At 40.3% G+C, this 21688-nt stretch overlaps 2 protein-coding genes across 4 annotated transcripts in view; one reads left to right on the plus strand and one right to left on the minus strand.

Moving 5' to 3' along the window:
- Window positions 1-1071: 1071 nt before the first annotated feature.
- Window positions 1072-16472, minus strand: LOC308305025 (post-GPI attachment to proteins factor 2-like). Its single transcript, XM_080749664.1, has 6 exons — window positions 16134-16472; window positions 12794-12961; window positions 11200-11446; window positions 7755-7861; window positions 6631-6739; window positions 1072-2390 (listed from the first exon to the last, which is right to left on the minus strand). The coding sequence occupies exons 2-6, from the start codon at window positions 12959-12961 to the stop codon at window positions 2260-2262; spliced, it is 762 nt and encodes a 253-aa protein (XP_080605790.1). The 5' UTR covers window positions 16134-16472; the 3' UTR covers window positions 1072-2259.
- A 713-nt stretch (window positions 16473-17185) lies between these two features.
- The window catches only part of nup98 (nucleoporin 98 and 96 precursor), an 84639-nt gene continuing 80136 nt past the window's right edge, over window positions 17186-21688 (plus strand). For 2 of the 3 annotated variants that reach the window (XM_080748866.1, XM_080748868.1), the window contains exon 1: window positions 17193-17322. The gene's annotated coding sequence lies outside the window, so the exon portion shown is untranslated. Of the gene's footprint in view, window positions 17323-21688 lie in introns of all 3 variants that reach the window. The other variant, XM_080748867.1, reaches the window with a different exon arrangement.

The following is a 21688-nucleotide window of genomic DNA, read 5'->3' on the forward strand; positions in this document are numbered from 1 at the left end:
TATAAAAGCACCATGAAGAAGTCAGTCATGGCCGCTGTCACTCTGTCTGAGGAGTTGTGAGAGTAGCTTAGTGACAGCGTGCCCACCGGAGCAGGTGTAAAATGTAGCCATCTTTGTTAGCCTTTTGTGTCTATGTACAGGTTGCTCTTCAGAGTCCACGTTAACAGTGGTGAGCAGGGGTAAGTTTAGTAAGTATTTCCATATTGTAGTTCACTGTGTTAGGTCTAGGTAGGGGGCTGGGTTACCACTATGTCACGTTTTGGTTAGGTTAGGTAGTGTAGTCAGGTAGGGAAGTGTTTGGGTGATAGTCAGTTAGTTTGGGAGTTAACATTTGTAGTTTAGGGACAGCATTCTGTGTTTTGTTTGTTTCCTGTCGGGTGCCCGCCCTGTCTCACCACTGAGAAGGCAACCTTTCAATTTCCATGTAGGTCTATCTGTATTATCATTGATTTATTGTAATAAAACTACTTCTTTGGCATTACCACCTTGCCTTTGTTACCCCTGCAAACACCCCTAGGCCCTGTGGGCGTAACAGTTAGGAATTACATATCCTTTCAATATCAACGTTACGTTAGCAACTGCTGCTTTTCAGAAAGTTTACCTCCAGAGTTCAGAGTGAAAAAGCGCACAGCTGCCTCTTTCTTAACCTGCTCTTAACTGGTCGTTCGTAAATAAGCCACACTGAACGCACTCTCCAACGTCACGCAGGTCATGTCATTGGTTTGAGGGGCATTAAGGCCCCACTGTGGCCTCAGAGGGGCAACGACGGCCATGGTCTTCATGGCCTCCCTGAAACTCCTGCCCTGATTACAATATGGAACACAACATGTTAACCCTGCAGTCCTTAAGACACAAACACGTCTTTCTGGTTTCTCTGAAAAATTATCTTTTTATTGGATACTTGTCTGTCAATCAAATATAAATATAATAACAGATGGTAAACATAGTAACCATACAGTCAGCTGTACAAACACTCATACACCTATTAAAACATGTACACACACACGTACAGTATGTGACTTTTATATGTATTAGAAACATGAGTTTTATACACAAGATTAATCACCAACAAGTTGCCTTTGAACTGTGGTCACATACAGTACATACCAGTTCATTCATTAAACTTCACCCATATTTACCCGGGTTCACATTGTTATTTCAAGGGTGGATTCATACTCCACTCTTAGAGCGCAGTTTGAATTGGTTCGGTCGGGGTGTCGCAACATCTTAATAGGGACTTTAAGCAAGCATGGTTTTCAGGACGGCCCCGTCAGGCGGAAGTACAGCTGCTATGACGCACTCGCCGTAGCAGTCCAAACCGTTAGGCAAACAGCCACCCCTTTTACTGAACTCTTTGGTTCTCATGTTGACATGTCTCTGCAGCAGACGTTTGACGCTACGTGGAAAGGTAGCTTCTGCCGCAGTAGGAGGAACGGCTGCAACGGCAGATAAATGTCCGGTTACCGGAGCGGACTGCCGTAGCTGCCGTTGCTTAACGTCCCTATGTACGCTAATGACACAGACACATGTGAGTGATTAGTGTGACTGACTCACTCACTCAGTGACGGACATCATTCGGAACCTTTCGTACTAACTGCGGCCTGACGGTCGCAACAACAAATTACTTGTGAACCTGTGCAATAGCGCCATCTAGTGGCAGTGACGCCAGGACTTCAGAGCTCCTTTATAATGAGCATTAGTGAGAGTGAACTGTTCCTTTAAGAGATTCATCCATTCATTCACTCATTCAGTCAGATTGTCTTTACAACGGATATAACAGACCATGTTTACTGTTTACTGGCAGTGCTTCTCAAAGTAAGGTCCAGGGACCCCCAGTGGTCCTTGGGAGGGGTCGCTATGAGCTTGCAGATCTGCATTTTTTGAAAAAATCATGAACATTTGTGCAAATCTTTGAATTCATACATTTGTTTAAAGCGAACATTTGTAAGTCAAAGCTTTCTTTCTCAGGTGGTCCCTGGAACAGCATGTTTTGAGATGGGGGTCCGTGTGGTCAAATGCATGTACCTCTAGGGGTCCTTGACATGAAAAGGTTTGACATGTTAATGCTGACATACTCTGTCTTCATGTAGGCTGGCGGGGCCTGACGTCATACTGATGTGGAGCGGAGCGGGGAGGGAGTGGGTCTGATGTCATGGAATGTGTTGCTGGCTGTCCTGTGGCGTTCTACTTCCTTTAGTCTTCTGTGTGTGTGTGTGTGTGTGTGTGTGTGCGTGCGCGTGCATGTGTGCGTGTGTGTGCTCAGTATCTCTTGTCCTCGGGGGGCGTGGCCACCAGTACTTCCTGGTTGCTGAAGTCCCAGAATGCAGTGAGGTGGAACGCCATGTTGGAGCCCACAACCAAGTATTCTAGGAGGGCAAACACTGTGTAGACTGGAGACACACACACACACACACACACACACACACACACACACACACACACACACACACACACACACACACACACACACACACACACACACACGGAAAAGTCAGACAGACAGAAAATGAATTTTTGCTATTGATTACTCACGCCATGGAGACTAAAACAGAAAATTGATTATAGTAAATTTACCCCCATTAATTTGGGATGGAGACCCAAATGCATCCGGGTCCCCTTCTGGAATCAATGAGGGTACATTTATTGTAATCATAAAGTGTTAGTAAAAGTAAATGATAATGAATTTTATTTATATAGCACCTTTCAAAACAAAGTTACAAAGTGCTGCACAGAGCAAGGTTAAAAACAACAAACATCATGGCAAAAAACACACAATCAATAAGAGTCACTAAAAACACAAAATAAAATGTGTACTATCACATAAATAAAACAGTTAAGAAAAACATTTGGTGTAGAGGTGTCAGACCTGCCAACCCTGGCAAATTTTTTGGAGTACTCATGCGCGGGCACGAAGTGCCCGCGCGGCGCCCGCGCAGCGCCCGCGGTGCAATTTTTGTTGTTTTCCCGCACAAAACAGCGTATATTTTGGGGGGTTCCATGCACCTTTTTGGGTGGGACCTTTACAGTTATGTTAACAAAATTTCACACCAGAAATGTAGTACATTGCATGTCTTGACTTACACTAATAGGAGGAGGCAAGATGTTAGAACAACCTCTTAAATAAAAATGCATTTGGTCTGGAGGCTAGTATTACCAGGCAATACAGTAATGTTGCTTTGGCAATATTGTTGACAAATCTTTAATAAAATATACTAACTGCACTTGCTCAGAGTTAGTTAACAATAGACTCGCAAAACAGTCACCAGTGACTTCAGGAATGAACATACATCAATATAATCCTGTTATTCAAATTGCAAAATAGCTTTTCATTGTAGGCTATTTACATAAACCTGTGTCTTTGTTAATTGAGCAGCCTAAATAAAACCATATGTCTGTGCATGATTTGCATGAAGTTGAAGGTATTCAACTCATGTAGGTTTCTATTCCATCCATGATATATAGGCCTACATTGTGTATAGATCACATACAGCCTAGTCTGTATATTCATTCATATAGGCTGCAGGCTACTCATTGTTGATAGACCATTAATGTCTTCATATATTCAAAGGTGATAAATAATTTGTTCACTGTTAATGTGTTTGACAATACACATGGGCCTAATTCATTCATTCATACTCATTTAGAGATAAAGTGGAACAGGCAGCCCAGTATGTTATCCAATCATGGCCAATGTATATCAGTTCATTGTACTAAGCCCTGGGTCACACGTTTTGACTGGTTGCTCGCTGCAACACCGTCGTATGACGAATTACAACACTTCATACACAACACCACAGCTCCAGGCGGACCGCAGCCGCTCGTTGTTTTGTTTCACCAGCGTCGCAAGATAGGTTTAGGTTAGGCATAGTACGAGATTTCACCAATTCTCACCCTCGTGGCTGCTATGACATGTGAATTCACCTCAGAGGAGGGTTTTAAAAGTTTATTATTAGCCTACCTGTTAAGACTCGTTGGCAGCACACCACGGCCATTCTCCGTAGTATCTTCTTTATAAATTAATCTGATTAATATCGCCGCTATGTGAAATCCGAGCGATAACGCGTCGCTGTGAGATGTGTGCATGCTGAAACTAAACCAAAACCTTCTTCTTATAACTCTATGACCAAAACAAAACAAACTCCGTCCGCGTTAAATTCTTCTTCTACCGACAAAACGAGCATCGCTTCCGTTCTAGTGCTCCGCAGCGCCATGCACCCCATTCACACACCTGGGAGTGGTGCCTGGGAGAACTACACGGCATGGAGCAAAAATGTTGGCCTCACAACACAACGCAGAATGTGTTATGTGTTACCATGGTTCCCCCGAACCAAAAATGCGTAGCCGTTAGAGGAGTTTGCGTACCTGCGTACAGAGCCTTAAAATGCGTGCTTAGTACGCAAAATGCGTACGGGTTGGCAGGTCTGAGGTGTGTTTTAAGAAGTGACTTAAACAGAGTCAGGGATGAAGCTAGCCTAAGGTGCACCGGCAGTGCGTTCCATAATCTGGGTGCCCGGGAGGCAAAAGCCAGATCGCCCTGGGTAACCAGGTTTGTATTTAAGCCCTTCAAGAGGGCCTTATCTGAGGACCTAAGGATGCACCCTGATTTATAGGGGGGCAGCATATCCAGAATATAGGTCATATGTTATGTTACGTATATCCAGAATATAGGTCATTATTATGTTATGTTACGTATGTTAGTGTACATATCCAGAATATAGGTCATATGTTATGTTACGTATGTTAGTGTACATATCCAGAATATAGGTCATATGTTATGTTACGTATGTTAGTGTACATATCCAGAATATAGGTCATTATTATGTTATGTTACGTATGTTAGTGTACATATCCAGAATATAGGTCATTATTATGTTATGTTACGTATGTTAGTGTACATATCCAGAATATAGGTCATTATTATGTTATGTTACGTATGTTAGTGTACATATCCAGAATATAGGTCATTATTATGTTATGTTACGTATGTTAGTGTACATATCCAGAATATAGGTCATATGTTATGTTACGTATGTTAGTGTACATATCCAGAATATAGGTCATATGTTATGTTACGTATGTTAGTGTACATATCCAGAATATAGGTCATTATTATGTTATGTTACGTATGTTAGTGTACATATCCAGAATATAGGTCATTATTATGTTATGTTACGTATGTTAGTGTACATATCCAGAATATAGGTCATATGTTATGTTACGTATGTTAGTGTACATACAAAGCCCGTGCAGGGCTTTGTATGTGATGAGCAGAATTTTAAAGTCGCATCTGGAGCTTACAGGTGGCTACCCTAACCCTATGATAGCTTATCACCCTAGACTGTACTATGATAGGGCCTTGACTCACCCCCCCACCCCGTTCACAGAACATGTTGTGTTTAGTAAAGGGTTAGTTAAGCTAACAGGAAGTGACATCATAACGTGTTGTGTTTAGTAAGCGTCTGGCGTATGCCCAAGGCTGTCCCTGTTCCGGTCTGGTTCCGGTCTCCCCCAAGCCCCCTGTGATTGGCTGAACCGGACGTAGGGAGCGCTCGGTTGTAGTCACTTGGACCGCGCGAGGTGCACCCATAGGGTGCACCAAAACCCAATTATCATTGCGTTTATCGTGCGCTTGCACGATAAATATAACGATTGCATTCACCACGGCTTCGTAACTCGCACGCCGCTCCGCCGGCCGCGCGGCCCTGGCCGGCTCTTCGCGGCCACTCGCGCCTGCGGCGCTCGGGGGGCGAAGAGCAGGACCAAGGTCCGCTGGCCTTCGCGCCGCTTGCAATGTCGTGGACAATAACTTAATGTCGTGGACAATAACTGTGACATCTAACCATAAAACGAGCGCTCCCTTCATAGACACGCTTGGTAATCTGCTGGACGCGTTTAGTAAAGGGTTAGTTAAGCTAACAGGAAGTGACATCATAACGTGTTGTGTTTAGTAAAGGGTTAGTTAACTCATTTAGTGCAACCCCTTTCACCACTAGAGGGCGCCCAGTGGCCATAGAAAATCCCATAGAGATATGCTGGTATATGCAGAAGCCCTGCAGCCATGACTTGCCTGAACACTTTCCTTTGTGCATGTACAGGAAGAGGATGAAGTTAGCTTGAAGTTAGCTATTGGCTACCAAGCATTTTAGAAGCCTTATTTTCGTCAACTTAGCCATGATTAAACCTTGCACACCTCATGCATGGGAAAAAAACAGAGAAGAATGAGCTCTAAAAAATCCTGGATTGCATTGGAGTGGATTTGTGCAGTTTGTTCACAGCTTTCAAACAAAAAAATCCGATTGGAAATCCGTTCAGGCATTCTTGAGATAATCGCCATTATGTTTTACATGTTATGTAAACAAACATGGCTGCCCTGTATGTTAGATGGGGTTGTATGGGGGTGGAACATGCAAAATCGCGATTGAAATCATGTTCACTAGATTTGATGGGGTCCAAAAAAAAAAAAAAAAAAATTCAAAAATTTTTTTGTTCGGGATCGGCACTCTGCGATACGATAATAAAGCCGAACTAGTTCGGGATTGGCACTCAATGAGTTAAGCTAACAGGAAGTGACATCATAACGTGTTGTGTTTAGTAAAGGGTTAGTTAAGCTAACAGGAAGTGACATCATACCTCCCGGTTCACAGAACTTGTTGTGTCGTCTAAAGAAATATCCTGCTGCCAGGCAACACGACACGTTGAACAGGAAGAGGCGGAGCTTCCAGCGGTATGATGTCACTTCCTGTCAGAGAGAGAGAGACAGAGAGAGAGAGAGAGAGAGAGAGAGAGAGAGAGAGAGAGAGAGAGAAAGATAGATATGAGCCAATTTCAAAGTACTACACAGCAGTACTTTGTAGTGCAGGGGTCTTCAACATTTTCAGTCCAAGGACCCCTTAGTTGAGAGAGAGATGAAGCAGGGACCCCTTAGCTGAGAGAGAGATGAAGCAGGGACCCCCTCAACCTGTTCATAGATTCCATATGGTTTCATTGTTTGACGGCACAATCATCAGAGTATCTTGGATTCAATACTTAATAAACTTGACCTTTCACTCTGTACTTAGTCTGCTCTTTTTCACCTCTACACCAAACCTCTTTGCCACAATAGCAGATCTCCAAACTCACAATGCCTTGAAAAAAAGTTTCTATCGATTTGGAGGACCCCCTGTAGTAACTCTGAGGACCCCCTAGTGTTCCCGGACCCCCTGTTGAAGACCCTTGCTGTAGTGGATGTGCTGTAGATCCCCCCCCCCCCCCCCCCCCCCAATATCAATATATGATCAATGATCAATATGATCAATATGATCAATATCTGAGTATTTTTACCTCAGTATGTAGAGAGTATTTAGAGTATTTATACCTCAGTATGTAGAGAGTACTTCTGGATAGAGTATTTATACCTCAGTATGTAGAGAGTACTTCTGGATAGAGTATTTATACCTCAGTATGTAGAGAGTACTTCTGGATAGAGTATTTATACCTCAGTATGTAGAGAGTACTTCTGGATAGAGTATTTATACCTCAGCATGTAGAGAGTACTTCTGGATAGAGTATTTATACCTCAGCATGTAGAGAGTACTTCTGGATAGAGTATTTATACCTCAGCATGTAGAGAGTACTTCTGGATAGAGTATTTATACCTCAGCATGTAGAGAGTACTTCTGGATAGAGTATTTATACCTCAGCATGTAGAGAGTACTTCTGGATAGAGTATTTATACCTCAGCATGTAGAGAGTACTTCTGGATAGAGTATTTATACCTCAGTATGTAGAGAGTACTTCTGGATAGAGTACCACATCCTGCATGTTAACAACATGTGGAGCAGAGAACCACCGATGAAGACGATGAAGGAGTTCTTATGGACACCTGGAACACAATATAACATTTATATTCATATCATTTATATTCATGTAAGATATACTTATATTCATATCATATATACTTATATTCATGTAAGATATACTTATATTCATATCATATATACTTATATTCATGTAAGATATACTTATATTCATATCATATATACTTATATTCATGTAAGATATACTTATATTCATATCATATTTACTTATATTCATGTAATACATACTTATATTCATGTAATATATACTTATATTCATGTAATATATACTTATATTCATGTAAGATATACTTATATTCATGTAATATATACTTATATTCATATCATATTTACTTATATTCATGTAATATATACTTATATTCATATAACATATACTTATAGTCATATAATATATAGGCCTGCTTATATTCATATAACATATACTTGTATTCATATAATATATACTTATATTCATGTAATGTATAGCCTACTTATATTCATATCATAACTGTGAACATCCTTGAAGTTTAGGAAATATTTTTTCAGGTACATGCCATGGGTATCTTAGTGATGTAGTGTATCTTGTAGACCAGTATTTAGTCAGGTACATGGGTATCTTAGTGGTGTAGTGTATCTTGTAGACCAGTATTTAGTCAGGTACATGGGTATCTTAGTGGTGTAGTGTATCTTGTAGACCAGTATTTAGACAGGTACATGGGTATCTTAGTGGTGTAGTGTATCTTGTAGACCAGTATTTTAGTCAGGTACATGGGTATCTTAGTGGTGTAGTGTATCTTGTACACCAGTATTTAGTCAGGTACATGGGTATCTTAGTGGTGTAGTGTATCTTGTAGACCAGTATTTACTCAGGTACATGGGTATCTTAAGCCCCTTTTCCACTGGCCCAACACCACACCACTCCACACCACACCGCCCACTTGTGCCAGGTTTTCCACTACAAGGATCTGGGTAGAGTGGTGTGAAAGTGGTACTAAACATGGTACTAAAAAGTATCCAATCTAGAGTAGGTCTGAGCTAGGCCAAACAGGGCCAAACACTTCATAATGACTGATCACTCACTGACTTTTCATTTAGACCACCAGGATATAGTTGTAATACATGATAATTGTGTTACTTATAACCACTATTATAATCTATTATAGTGTATGATAATTATCATAGTAATACATTAATACTTTAAGTGTATTATAATCACAGTTATAATCCATTATAATTTAGGATAGTTGTAATAAAATGTTATATTGTATTATAATCACAGTTAAAAGGGTCAATTTGTTTCTTACCGATGGGGTACTTTTGTGTAATGGAAAATGTAGATATTTTTATGTGGTGTGGTGTGGTGTGGTGTAGTGTGGTGCTAAAGCTGCAGTCGAAAAGGGGCTTTAGTGGTGTAGTGTATGAGCCGCCCCTTGCTTAGGAAGTGATTAGCAGTGAGGTGAGCCTGAGATGGAAGGTTAAGCAGAAGCCTTTAATTAGTTTAACCAGTAAGACTCCCTAATCGGGAGCTCTACAAATAGGCCAAAAATTAGTTGTACCAAAATCGTCCTGATGGTGGCGCTAGATGGGACAGATGCGTTTTGATTACATGACTGTAGAGATACTGTGCGATTTGCGTGATTTTAGGGCAAAATCTGTAGGTGTCCAAAAATGTGTTTTAAAAAATCGGCCTGAAGGTGGCGCTAAATGGGACAGGTCCATGTTGATGAGATGAGTGTAGACATACTGTGTACCGATTTGTGTGATTTTAGGGCAAAATCTGTAGAAGCAGTGTTCAAAAATGTGTTTGAAAAAATCGGCCTGATGGTGGCGCTATTATGGGACAGGTCCATGTTGATGACATGAGTGTAGACATACTGTGTACCGATTTGTGTGATTTTAGGGCAAAATCTGTAGGAGCAGTGTCCAAAAATGTGTTTAATAAATTCGGCCTGAAGGTGGCACTATATGGGACAGATCCATGTTGATGAGATGAGTGTAGACAAACTGTGTAGCGATTTGCGTGATTTTAGAGCAAAGATTGTAGGAGCAGTGTCCAAAAATGTGTTTTGCAAGAATCGGCCTGAAGGTGGCGCTAGAAGAGGGCCATGTGAGAAATGAGGGGTGGGGTCTCCGCGCCGCAGAGGCGGACGAATAGGTACCGGCCCCGGGCTCTCCCGGTCGCTCCTAGCCCGAGTTAAGGCATTTTATGTGAGGTGCAGTGGAGGGGGTCCTCCACTGGGGGCGCCACCACTTTTGCATCCGTTCTGGAGCACCAGGAGTCGGTGGTCCCCGGGAATTCCCCGTGAGCAGCCCCGTTGGGGTGGTCATTTGGTCATTTTTGCACATTTGGTCATTTTTTACACCTGGGGGTCCCCCAGGGACTTGGGGGTCCCTGGAGCTCCGGGGGCCCTTGGAGGTTGTAGTTTGGCAGGCAAGGCACAGCGCGGCACAGCGCTGTGAGCTTGTATATCTGCTATTTTTCACTGGTTAAAGCATTCAATAATTCTAGGCCTAAATGGGTTAATAATACTCACTATAAGTCTCGGTAGAAGACACATGTTACTGATACTCACTATAAGACACATATGTTACTAATACTCACTATAAGACACATATGTTACTGATACTCACTATAAGTCTCGGTAGAGGACACATATGTTACTAATACTCACTATAAGTCTCGGTAGAGGACACATATGTTACTGATACTCACTATAAGTCTCGGTAGAGGACACATATGTTACTAATACTCACTATAAGACACATATGTTACTGATACTCACTATAAGACACATATGTTACTGATACTCACTATAAGTCTCGGTAGAGGACACATATGTTACTAATACTCACTATAAGACACATATGTTACTGATACTCACTATAAGTCTCGGTAGAGGACACATATGTTACTGATACTCACTTTAAGTCTCGGTAGAGGACACATATATTACTGCTACTTACTATAAGTCTCGGTAGAGGACACATATGTTACTGATACTCACTATAAGTCACATATGTTAATACTCACTATAAGTCTCGGTAGAGGACACATTATGTTACTAATACTCACTATAAGTCTCGGTAGAGGACACATATAAGTCTCGGTAGAGGACACATGTTACTAATACTCACTATAAGACACATATGTTACTGATACTCACTGTAAGTCTCGGTAGAGGACACATATGTTACTAATACTCACTATAAGTCTCGGTAGAGGACACATATGTTACTGATACTCACTATAAGACACATATGTTAATAATACTCACTATAAGTCTCAGTAGAGGACACATATGTCAGCAGCAGCAGTCCAGTGTTCTCGGCCAGGCTACAGACACATGTTAATAATAATACTCACTATAAGTCTCGGTAGAGGACACATATGTCAGTAGCAGCAGTCCAGTGTTCTCGGCCAGGCTACAAACACACACCACGGCGGTCAGTACGCGGCTGGTCAGGTCGCTGCTGCGTCTCCAGTACAGCATGCAGTAACTGGCAGTGATCAGGTAGCGGGGGGCGCTGTGGAGCCCGATGCAGCTCCGCCAGATGTAGCGCTCTGGAACCAGACTGATGGACGCACTGATGGAGGGGAGGTAGTTAGACACCTGCAACACACACACGCACGCACGCACGCGCGCACGCACACACACACACACACACACACACACACACACACACACACACACACACACACACACACACACACACACACACACACACACACACACACACACACACACACACACACACACACACACACACACAAACACACACACACACACACACACACACACACGTTACTAATACTCACTAGAAGTCTCGGTAGAGGACACATATGTTATATACATAGTTACAGTATTATTAGTTATATAAGTATCCAAAGACGAGGCAATATTGTTTTGCTAGGCTGCTACAGCATTGCAGGGCTGGCGGCCTGGCGCACATACGTTGGATATTGCAGACACATTTTCATACTCTTCTCGGACCTCAAAGAACTTTAAAGGTAGAAATGGCTTTTATTCTGTTTCTCTATAGTCTTGTTGCGCCGACGACAGCTGGTTTGAGTTGCGTGCGTCACTTAGTTTTGACTTGAGTTGAGATATCCAAACAAACCACTTCAATATGATGGACGTCATGTAACATTCTGTCAACAATCTCCGCACCTTTGGAGTAATATAAAAGTTAGGGTTAGGGTTAGAGGGTTAGAATATAAAAGTTCACTTTGACACATATTTCATGTCCATCGCTCTGTTCAACTGTCTCAACTGCAGTTCAACGTAAACGCTGCAGTCTTGCAATGCATCTCATGTGTGATTTATGATTAGCCGTAGGAATGTGTCGCGTGTATATTAACATAGCAGATCCCCAAGACTACAATGCGTTGCTTCCGTGTATATATATTACAGATGTAGTCTTGCAATGCATCTCATGTGTGATGTATGATTAGCCGTAGGAATGTGTCGCGTGTATATTAACATAGCAGATCCCCAAGACTACAATGCGTTGCTTCCGTGCCACCTTGTAGGCTTGTAGATCAGGCTTGAAGCTTCAGTAGGAATGGGCGTGCACTTTGACATGCAGCAAGAGACCAAAAGCAGCAGCTGTGACTGGTGCAGGTTATTCTGCGGTCTGGGAGGATTCCCCTCACGTCCCGATCACGGCATTAAGCCTCATACAAATTAGACTCTCGTCCTGCAGGAATCCCACGGGAATCACGTGACCCACGGGAATCACGTGACCCACGGGAATTCCTGTCAAATGTCATCCTCTAGTGTCGATGTGTAACCGCAAAGTGGTAGAGTAGACTCTCTTTAACTGTACTCATAGCAGAGTAGTAGTGGTACAGTAGACTCAGAGTATAAGTACTCTCATACACCTACCATACAGTGAGTATAAGTACTCTCAGAGTAGTGGTACAGCAGACCTACCATACAGTGAGTATAAGTACTCACCATACAGTGAGTATAAGTACTCTCAGAGTAGTGGTACAGCAGACTCAGGACCAGACAGATGATCAGTCCAGTGAGGGCCAATAGGACGGTTCCTACGGCCAGGTGGGGGAAGGGGACCCTGATGAGGGGGCGGTCCCTCTCTATGCCGATGTACACTCCCTGCACCATCTGGAATATATAAAATATATATTAAATATATGTAAAATATATACTCATGATGAGGGGGCGGTCCCTCTCTATGCCGATGTACACTCCCTGCACCATCTGGAATAATATAAAATATATATTAAATATATGTAAGATATATACTCATGATGAGGGGGCGGTCCCTCTCTATGCCGATGTACACTCCCTGCACCATCTGGAATATATAAAATATATATTAAATATATGTAAAATATATACTCATGATGAGTGGACCATCCCCTCTGGCCCTCTCTATGCCGATGTACACTCCCTGCACCATCTGGAATATATAACATATATATGTAAAATATATGTAAAATATATGTACACTCCCTGCACCATCTGTAACATATAACATATATATGTAAATATATGTAAAATATATGTAAAATATATGTACACTCCCTGCACCATCTGGAAATATATTAAATATATATGTAAATATATGTAAAATATATGTACACTCCCTGCACCATCTGTAATATATAAAATAAATATTTGTAAAATATATGTACAGTCCCTGCACCATCTGGAAAAAAAAAAATATATATATATATATATATATATATATATATATATATATATATATATATATATATATATATATATAAAGTATATGTAAAATATATGTACACTCCCTGGACCATCTGGAAATATATCAAATATACATTAAATATATGTAAAATATATACACATTCTTTATTCTTTATTTGGATCCCCATTAGCTGCCGCGGTCGCTAATCTTCCTGGGGTCCAAAAAACAGCACAAACATACAATATTCAAACAAACAACAACTGACACTTGTCAGTCAAAATCTAAGTTACATTAAAATACCAATAATAAACTACAGAAACAGGTAAAACATGTACAGATTATTCATATTGTGTGGTCTCTCTAATTAATAATTGTCATTTAATAATTGTTTAACAGATCTTTTAAATAAGTACTTACTGTGTTCTATTCAATGTTAAATGAGATACATAAAGCACTGTGTTCTATTCAATGTTATATGAGATACATAAAGTACTGTGTTCTATTCAATGTTATATGAGATACATAAAGTACTGTTCTATTCAATGTTATATCATATGCGATACACAAAGCACTGTGTTCTATTCAATGTTATATGAGATACATAAAGCACTGTGTTCTATTCAATGTTATATGAGACTAGAAGGTCGGCCGGCTACGCCGGCCTCCCCTCTAGGTCGCCGCGTTGCATCTATCTGTGTTTTTTTTGAGAAAAAAAATTGTTTTGAGAAAAAAAAATGTTTTGAGAAAAAAAAAAAATGTTTGAGAAAAAAAAAATTTGAGAAAAAAATTTTTTTGAGAAAAAAAATTTGGGAGAAAAAAAAATGTTTTCTCAAAAAAACTTTTTTGAGAAAAAAAAATTAGGAAAAAAAAAAGTTTTGAAAAAAATAAAAAATAAAACATATTGGTGATGCGATGACGTGGTGTATACGGATGTTACTGCGATTGATGTGAAAGAGAAAAGTGGAAAGTTGTGAGCTAACTATTAGCTATTTGTGTGTGTGTGTGTGTGTGTGTGTGTGTGTGTTCTGGCTACGCCCCCCTCGGTTGAAATTGGATCCGCCGGTCCCATAGCTGGGAATACGAGCCAATCACCGGTCACCATGGCAACGTGGGGCCAATGATAGAGTTATGGGCGGTTATTCTGTACGTTCTACCGACACCCTACGCTCTACCTATGAGTTGAAGTGGAGGCGAAGTGGGCGTGACAGGGCTTGGAAGTGGGATGCGGCTCTAAGAAAAATTTAATAGTAGATACATAAAGTACTGTGTTCTATTCAATGTTATATGAGATACATAAAGTACTGTGTTCTATTCAATGTTATATGAGATACATAAAGCACTGTGTTCTATTCAATGTTATATGAGATACATAAAGCACTGTGTTCTATTCAATGTTATATGCGATACATAAAGCACTGTGTTCTATTCAATGTTATATGAGATACACAAAGTACTGTGTTCTATTCAATGTTATATGAGATACATAAAGTACTGTTCTATTCAATGTTATATGAGATACATAAAGCACTGTGTTCTATTCAATGTTATATGAGATACACAAAGTACTGTGTTCTATTCAATGTTATATGAGATACATAAAGAGCTGTGTTCTATTCAATGTTATATGAGATACATAAAGAGCTGTGTTCTATTCAATGTTATATGAGATACATAAAGCACTGTGTTCTATTCAATGTTATATGAGATACATAAAGTACTGTGTTCTATTCAATGTTATATGAGATACATAAAGTACTGTGTTCTATTCAATGTTATATGAGATACATAAAGCACTGTGTTCTATTCAATGTTATATGAGATACATAAAGCACTGTGTTCTATTCAATGTTATATGAGATACATAAAGTACTGTTCTATTCAATGTTATATGAGATACATAAAGAGCTGTGTTCTATTCAATGTTATATGAGATACATAAAGAGCTGTGTTCTATTCAATGTTATATGAGATACATAAAGTACTGTGTTCTATTCTATGTTATATGAGATACATAAAGCACTGTGTTCTATTCAATGTTATATGAGATAAATAAAGTACTGTGTTCTATTCAATGTTATATGAGATACATAAAGCACTGTGTTCTATTCAATGTTATATGAGATACATAAAGCACTGTGTTCTATTCAATGTTATATGAGATACATAAAGCACTGTGTTCTATTCAATGTTATATAAGATACATAAAGCACTGTTCTATTCAATGTTATATGAGATACACAAAGAGCTGTGTTCTATTCAATGTTATATGAGATACATAAAGAGCTGTGTTCTATTCAATGTTATATGAGATACACAAAGAGCTGTGTTCTATTCAATGTTATATGAGATACACAAAGAGCTGTGTTCTATTCAATGTTATATGAAATGCATAAAGTTAAGTCAAAAAGCTTACTAGGATCTCCTCTTAGTTGACCTTGTACCAGTGAACTGTACTGTCATGAAACTGTAGCCTATCTTTTCCTATTCAACCTGACAATTAGCCTAATTCTCGAATCAATCAATCAATCAATCAATCAATCAATCAAGCTAGGACTGAGCCACTGATGACACTAATTATGATTCGTGTCACACTAATAATAATAATAACAGATTTCTTACCTTTAAAGTTCACACCTCCATGTGAGCGCTTGTCAGCTAGCCTGCCTTATAAGGACTTATCATTACTTTATATAAATCTATATTAATGTATTTAAATGAGCAGCAGCTACTGTAGCTGGTCAGCTATCAGATTAACTGTAGCTGTTCAGCTATCTTATCTATCAGATTAACTGTAGCTGTTCATCTATGTTGTAATTAAACTAATCATCCACCAGGGTCAGTGTGGTCCATTCACACAGGCTGACTATAAACTGTACACATGCATTGTTTACGTTTATTATAAATTAATTATCAACAAATAAAAGGACATCAAATCTAAAGTGTTTCTGTTGCTCTGAAGCTGACGTCTTCAACCCGGAAGACCAACATTCTCGACCCGGAAGCAGAGGGAAGGTGTTTGTGGTTTCCTATTGGCTGCTTGGTGCTCACCTCGGTCTAGAGCCCGCCCTACGATATCCGGTCATTTGCACGCACACACACATGGAGCAAAGGGTCCGTTTCCGTTTCCGCTTAATAGCGGATGTCCAAACTGGAAAGCCAAATGAGCCAACTTGAACCCGTGTTGCCAAGTCTGCTTTTTATAAGCAGAAGCGTTTATTTGGTCTTGTTTCTTAAGTTTAGTTGTTCAGTGGTTCTCAACCTGCGGGTCGGGACTCCCAGGGGGGTCCCCACATTATTTTGGGGGGTCCCCAGATGATTAACTTAATGTGCAACATTGTTTTCTCTCTCAACAGTAAACAAACCAACATAAAGTTTAAGTGTATAGAGGGTATCTGCACATTTCTAAAGTGACAATTTAAGCACTTTTTAATACCTCTAAAATGACAAATTAAACATAGTCAAATAGAGGTAGAAATTGAGAAAGGCATTGTGAGCATGTAGATCTGCTATTTTCACAACAGAACCGTGTTTAGTTGTTGTTGGTTTGCTTGTTTCTTTCGCAAAGTCTGGCAACCAACGCCGAAGCCCTACGTAACGCCTTTACGTCATCACGTCCTGATAACGTAACGTAACGTGTTGACGTCACGTTTCCCTGGCGCACAGACAGTTAGCATCAGGCTAGCAGCGTGGCTAACTGGAATTCTGATTATTATTTTATATAAAAACATCACATTCAGATTAAACTTTAATCTCTGCTTATCATTTAATAAGAGTTTATATCCGGTCCAGAGGGGAGGAGTCACCGCAGGTCAGTTTAAACCAATGAAACAACAGCTTTTATATTAAAATGTCTTGTTGTTTACCTCGTCTTGATGCTAGCAGCGCAGCCACGATGTTTACATGACCGTTAATTAAACTGTACGTCTTAACGGTTAACCTTTAACCTTTAACCGTTAAGATTAGACTGTTATAAACACCGTGACGTTAATTCATGTTAATTAATATTAATGTGAATCATTAGTTTGGTTAGGAATGCTAACTGTTAGCCGTACGGCTAATCTGATCTATGCTGCAAAACAACTGATCTACAAGCTATTGACCTGTCGTGACAGCGACGCGTCGATAGTTTGTAGATCTGTTGTTTTAAAGGAAGGTAACAGGATAGGTGTTAGAGCTTGTAGATCTGTTCTTTTAAATGAAGGTAACAGGATAGGTGTTAGAGCTTGTAGATCTGTTCTTTTAAAGGAAGGTAACATGATAGGTGTTAGAGCTAGTATATCTGTTGTTTTAAGAAGGGTAATACGATAGTTGATGGGCTTGTAGATCTGTTCTTTCAAATGAAGGTAACAGGGACCAGGGTAGCTGATAGTTTGTAGATCTGTTGTTTTAAGGAAGGTAACAGGATAGGTGTTAGAGCTTGTAGATCTGTTGTTTAAGGAAGCTAACAGGATAGTTTATAGCTTGTAGATCTGTTGTTTAAGGAAGCTAACAGGATAGTTTATAGCTTGTAGATCTGTTGTTTAAGGAAGGTAACATGAATGATTGATTGATTGATTGATTGAAGAATTTATTAGAGGTTTGCAATAGAAAAAAGTACAGTTTCATGACAGTACAAATCACTGGTACAAGGTCAACTAAAAGGAGATCCTAGAAAGCCGAGGCTTATTTCCACAGGAACCACACTTTAAGTATCTCATATAACATTGAAAGACAGACGGATAGAACATAGTACTTTATCTAGGATAATATCAGTTTCAAAAGCATAACATCAAATACAAAAGGCAGAATACAAAGAAAAAGGGGGGGGGGGGGAGCATGGGGGCTTAGTCTATTTACAAGTCACGGGTAGCTGCTGTCTGAAGGTGACTGTTCATACCAATTTTGAAGGAGGCTAGGGATTTGCTCTCCTTTAGGGCTTGTGGAAGGGCGTTCCACATGTTGATGGTATAGCAGGAGAACGAGTTAGCGCCTTGTTTAGTGTTAAATCTACGCTGATGATGATTAGTGGAGCTGCCTCTGGTGTTATGATCGTGAACATCCTTGACCTTTAAGAAGTAGTTTGTCAGGTACATGGGAATCTTGGAGGTGTAGTGTATCTTGTACACCAGGCCCATTGCAAGATGCTGTACTCTGTCAGCTACTTTGAGCCACCCCACGCTTTCGTGGTGATGCTCGGTAAGGTGGGTCAGAGGAGGGAGACCAAGCACAACCCTAATTAGTTTGTTTTGGGCTGTTTGGAGCTTTAGCTTTAAGGCAGCTGGGGCGTCGCGATACCAGACAAGGACTCCGTAATCAATGAGGGGCCCAATAAGAGCACCTCCTAGTGTCTTTCGGGATTTAATATTGATCAGTGGGGCAACTCTTTGCAAGAAGCGAATTCGTTGATTGACTTTATTGATTACCTTGGTGGTCATTTTTTCACTGGATAGGTTAGCCTCCAGGATGCAACCCAGGTAGCAGATGTGGTTTTTTCTTTCTATCACAGTGTCACCTACTTTAATTGTGAAGTTCTCAACTAGGCTAAGTTTCTGACTAGATCCAAAGAGGATACATTCAGTTTTGCCTAGGTGAATTGAGAGTCTGTTGTCATTGAGCCAGGTGCAGATCTTGTTAAGTTCACAGTTAAGGGCCTTTTCAACCTGCAAAATGTCTCTGCCTGAGACTAGGAGAGCCGAGTCATCCGCGAACAGAAACAGATTGCAGTCACAAGCAGATGACATGTCGTTTACGTATATTAAGAACAACAGTGGTCCTAGTATACTCCCTTGAGGTACTCCACAGTTTACTGGGAGGGGGGGGGGGACAGGGTTCCGTTGACTTCCACCATCTGTTCCCTCCCCACCAAGTAAGAGTGCATCCATCTCACTGCTGTGCTATCAAGACCAATAGCTTTGAGTTTTTCAATCAGAATAGAATGATCGACGGTGTCAAATGCCTTCTGGAGGTCCAGCATGACCATGCCGCAATATTTGCCATCGTGAATTTCACGTTTGATGTAATCATTCAAATAGATGAGGCATGTATCTGTGGAATGGGACTCTCTGAAGCCAGACTGGAACTCGTAGATCAGTTTATTCTCTTCAAGATATTTAGCCACCTGTTCATAGACAATTTTTTCCATTACCTTAGAGATGGAACTAAGGATTGAGATTGGCCTGTAGTTGCCAGGGTCAAGTTTACTGCCTTTTTTGTGCAGGGGGGTTACCTTGGCTAATTTGAAGTCCTGGGGGACATAACCCTGCTTGATAGATAGATTAATAATATGGGTAATGATTGGGGCAATGGTGGCAGCTGAGTCTATGAGAAATTTGGGGGCAATTTTATCATGGCCAGCGGCCTTGAATTGAGGTAGGGTGCGCAGTTTTTTAAACACTTCATCAGTTGACACCGTGGCAAGTTTAAAGTTGTCTTTGCATACCCCAAGGTTCCTGTAGAATTTCAAGATGTGCCTAACACCAAACAGCCCAGATGGAGCGGGCAGTTTATTGACCAGATTTTTGGCCATGGAGGTGAAGTAGATGTTGAGATTTTTGGCTACATCAAGACTATCAGTGAGGAGGGTTATGGGAGTTTGGATGGATATGTTGCTGGCTATGGATCTGAGTTTAGCACCACAGCCTAGCTGGGTTTTAAATAGCTTCCATAGGTCTCGTGGTTTGTGGATGTTTTCCTCAACTTTCTCATCCAAGTAGTTTTTTTTGGCAGAAAGGATTAAGGAGGTTGTCCGATTTCTCAGTTTATTAGCCTCTAAACTGACTATTTCTAATTTGGCTTTAAGGTGTTTATTACATGATAGTTGATAGCTTGTAGATCTGTTGTTTAAGGAAGCTAACAGGATAGTTTATAGCTTGTAGATCTGTTGTTTAAGGAAGCTAACAGGATAGTTTATAGCTTGTAGATCTGTTGTTTAAGGAAGGTAACATGATAGTTGATAGCTTGTAGATCTGTTGTTTAAGGAAGGTAACAGGATAGTTGATAGCTTGTAGATCTGTTGTTTAAGGAAGCTAACAGAATAGTTGATAGTTTGTAGATCTGTTGTTTTAAGGAAGGTAACAGGATAGTTGATAGCTTGTAGATCTGTTTTAAGGAAGGTAACAGGATAGGTGTTAGAGCTTGTAGATCTGTTGTTTTAAAGGAAGGTATTAGGATAGTTGATAGTTTGTAGATCTGTTGTTTTAAGGAAGCTAACAGGATAGTTGAAGAGTGTTTCATGTCAAGAGAAGATGTACTGTACTTTTATAGCTGATTAACCATGTTAATCACAATCACTAACCCTAACCATGTTAATCACAAGGACTCCCAGTTTCACATTCATTAGACCCTCATTTGATGGCTCTCTTTGTACATTTCCTCGTTTTAATATTTCTACAAATTACAAAAAGCTGTGTGTTACATCAGTGGTTCTCAACCTTTCCAGGCCATGACCCCCAAAATAATCATATTTTACCTGGGGACCCCCAAAATAATCATATTTTACCTGGGGACCCCCAAAATAATCATATTTTAACTGGGGACCCCCCACCCTGATGAGCACTAAGAGTTGAGGCATTACATCTTGTATAACACGGTTCTATTGTGAAAATAGCAGATCTACATGCTCACAACGCCTCGCGTTGAGCATTTAGATCTGCTATTTTCACAATTTCTGCTTCTAATATTTGACAATTTGGCCAATGTTTATTTTGTAATTTTAGAGGTATTAAAAGGTCCTTAAATTGTCACTTTACAAATGTGCAGATACCCTCTATACACTTAGGCCATGGCTACACGGAGCTGGATTTTTCATATATCCTGTTTTTTCAGATATCCACATAGAAAAATATCTAGGTCCACACGACAAAGATATCTAGGACAGGTCTAACAAGCACACACACAGTAAAGTCTTCAGAGATATCCGGGTTCCCTGTCTACACGGATCCAGTGAGTCGGATATTTTTCAATGTCTCCACTTATTTATCCGGTTTAAAACATATCCAGCTTCGTGTGGCTGCAAGCCCCTACAGCACCAACAAATGTCTAGATTCAGAAATATCTGCTCCGTGTAGCCATGGCCTAAGGTTAGGGTTAGGGTTAGAGATAGGGTTAGTGTCTGTCGGAATGGAGAGATGCACCCCCTTTTGGGAAGTCTAGTGTAGTCTAGCTCTAGCCTCTGTGTAGCCATGGCCTTAAACGTT

The sequence above is a fragment of the Nannobrachium achirus genome, assembly GCF_963921795.1.
Source record: "Nannobrachium achirus genome assembly, chromosome: 19".
Taxonomy (NCBI): Eukaryota; Metazoa; Chordata; class Actinopteri; order Myctophiformes; family Myctophidae; genus Nannobrachium; species Nannobrachium achirus.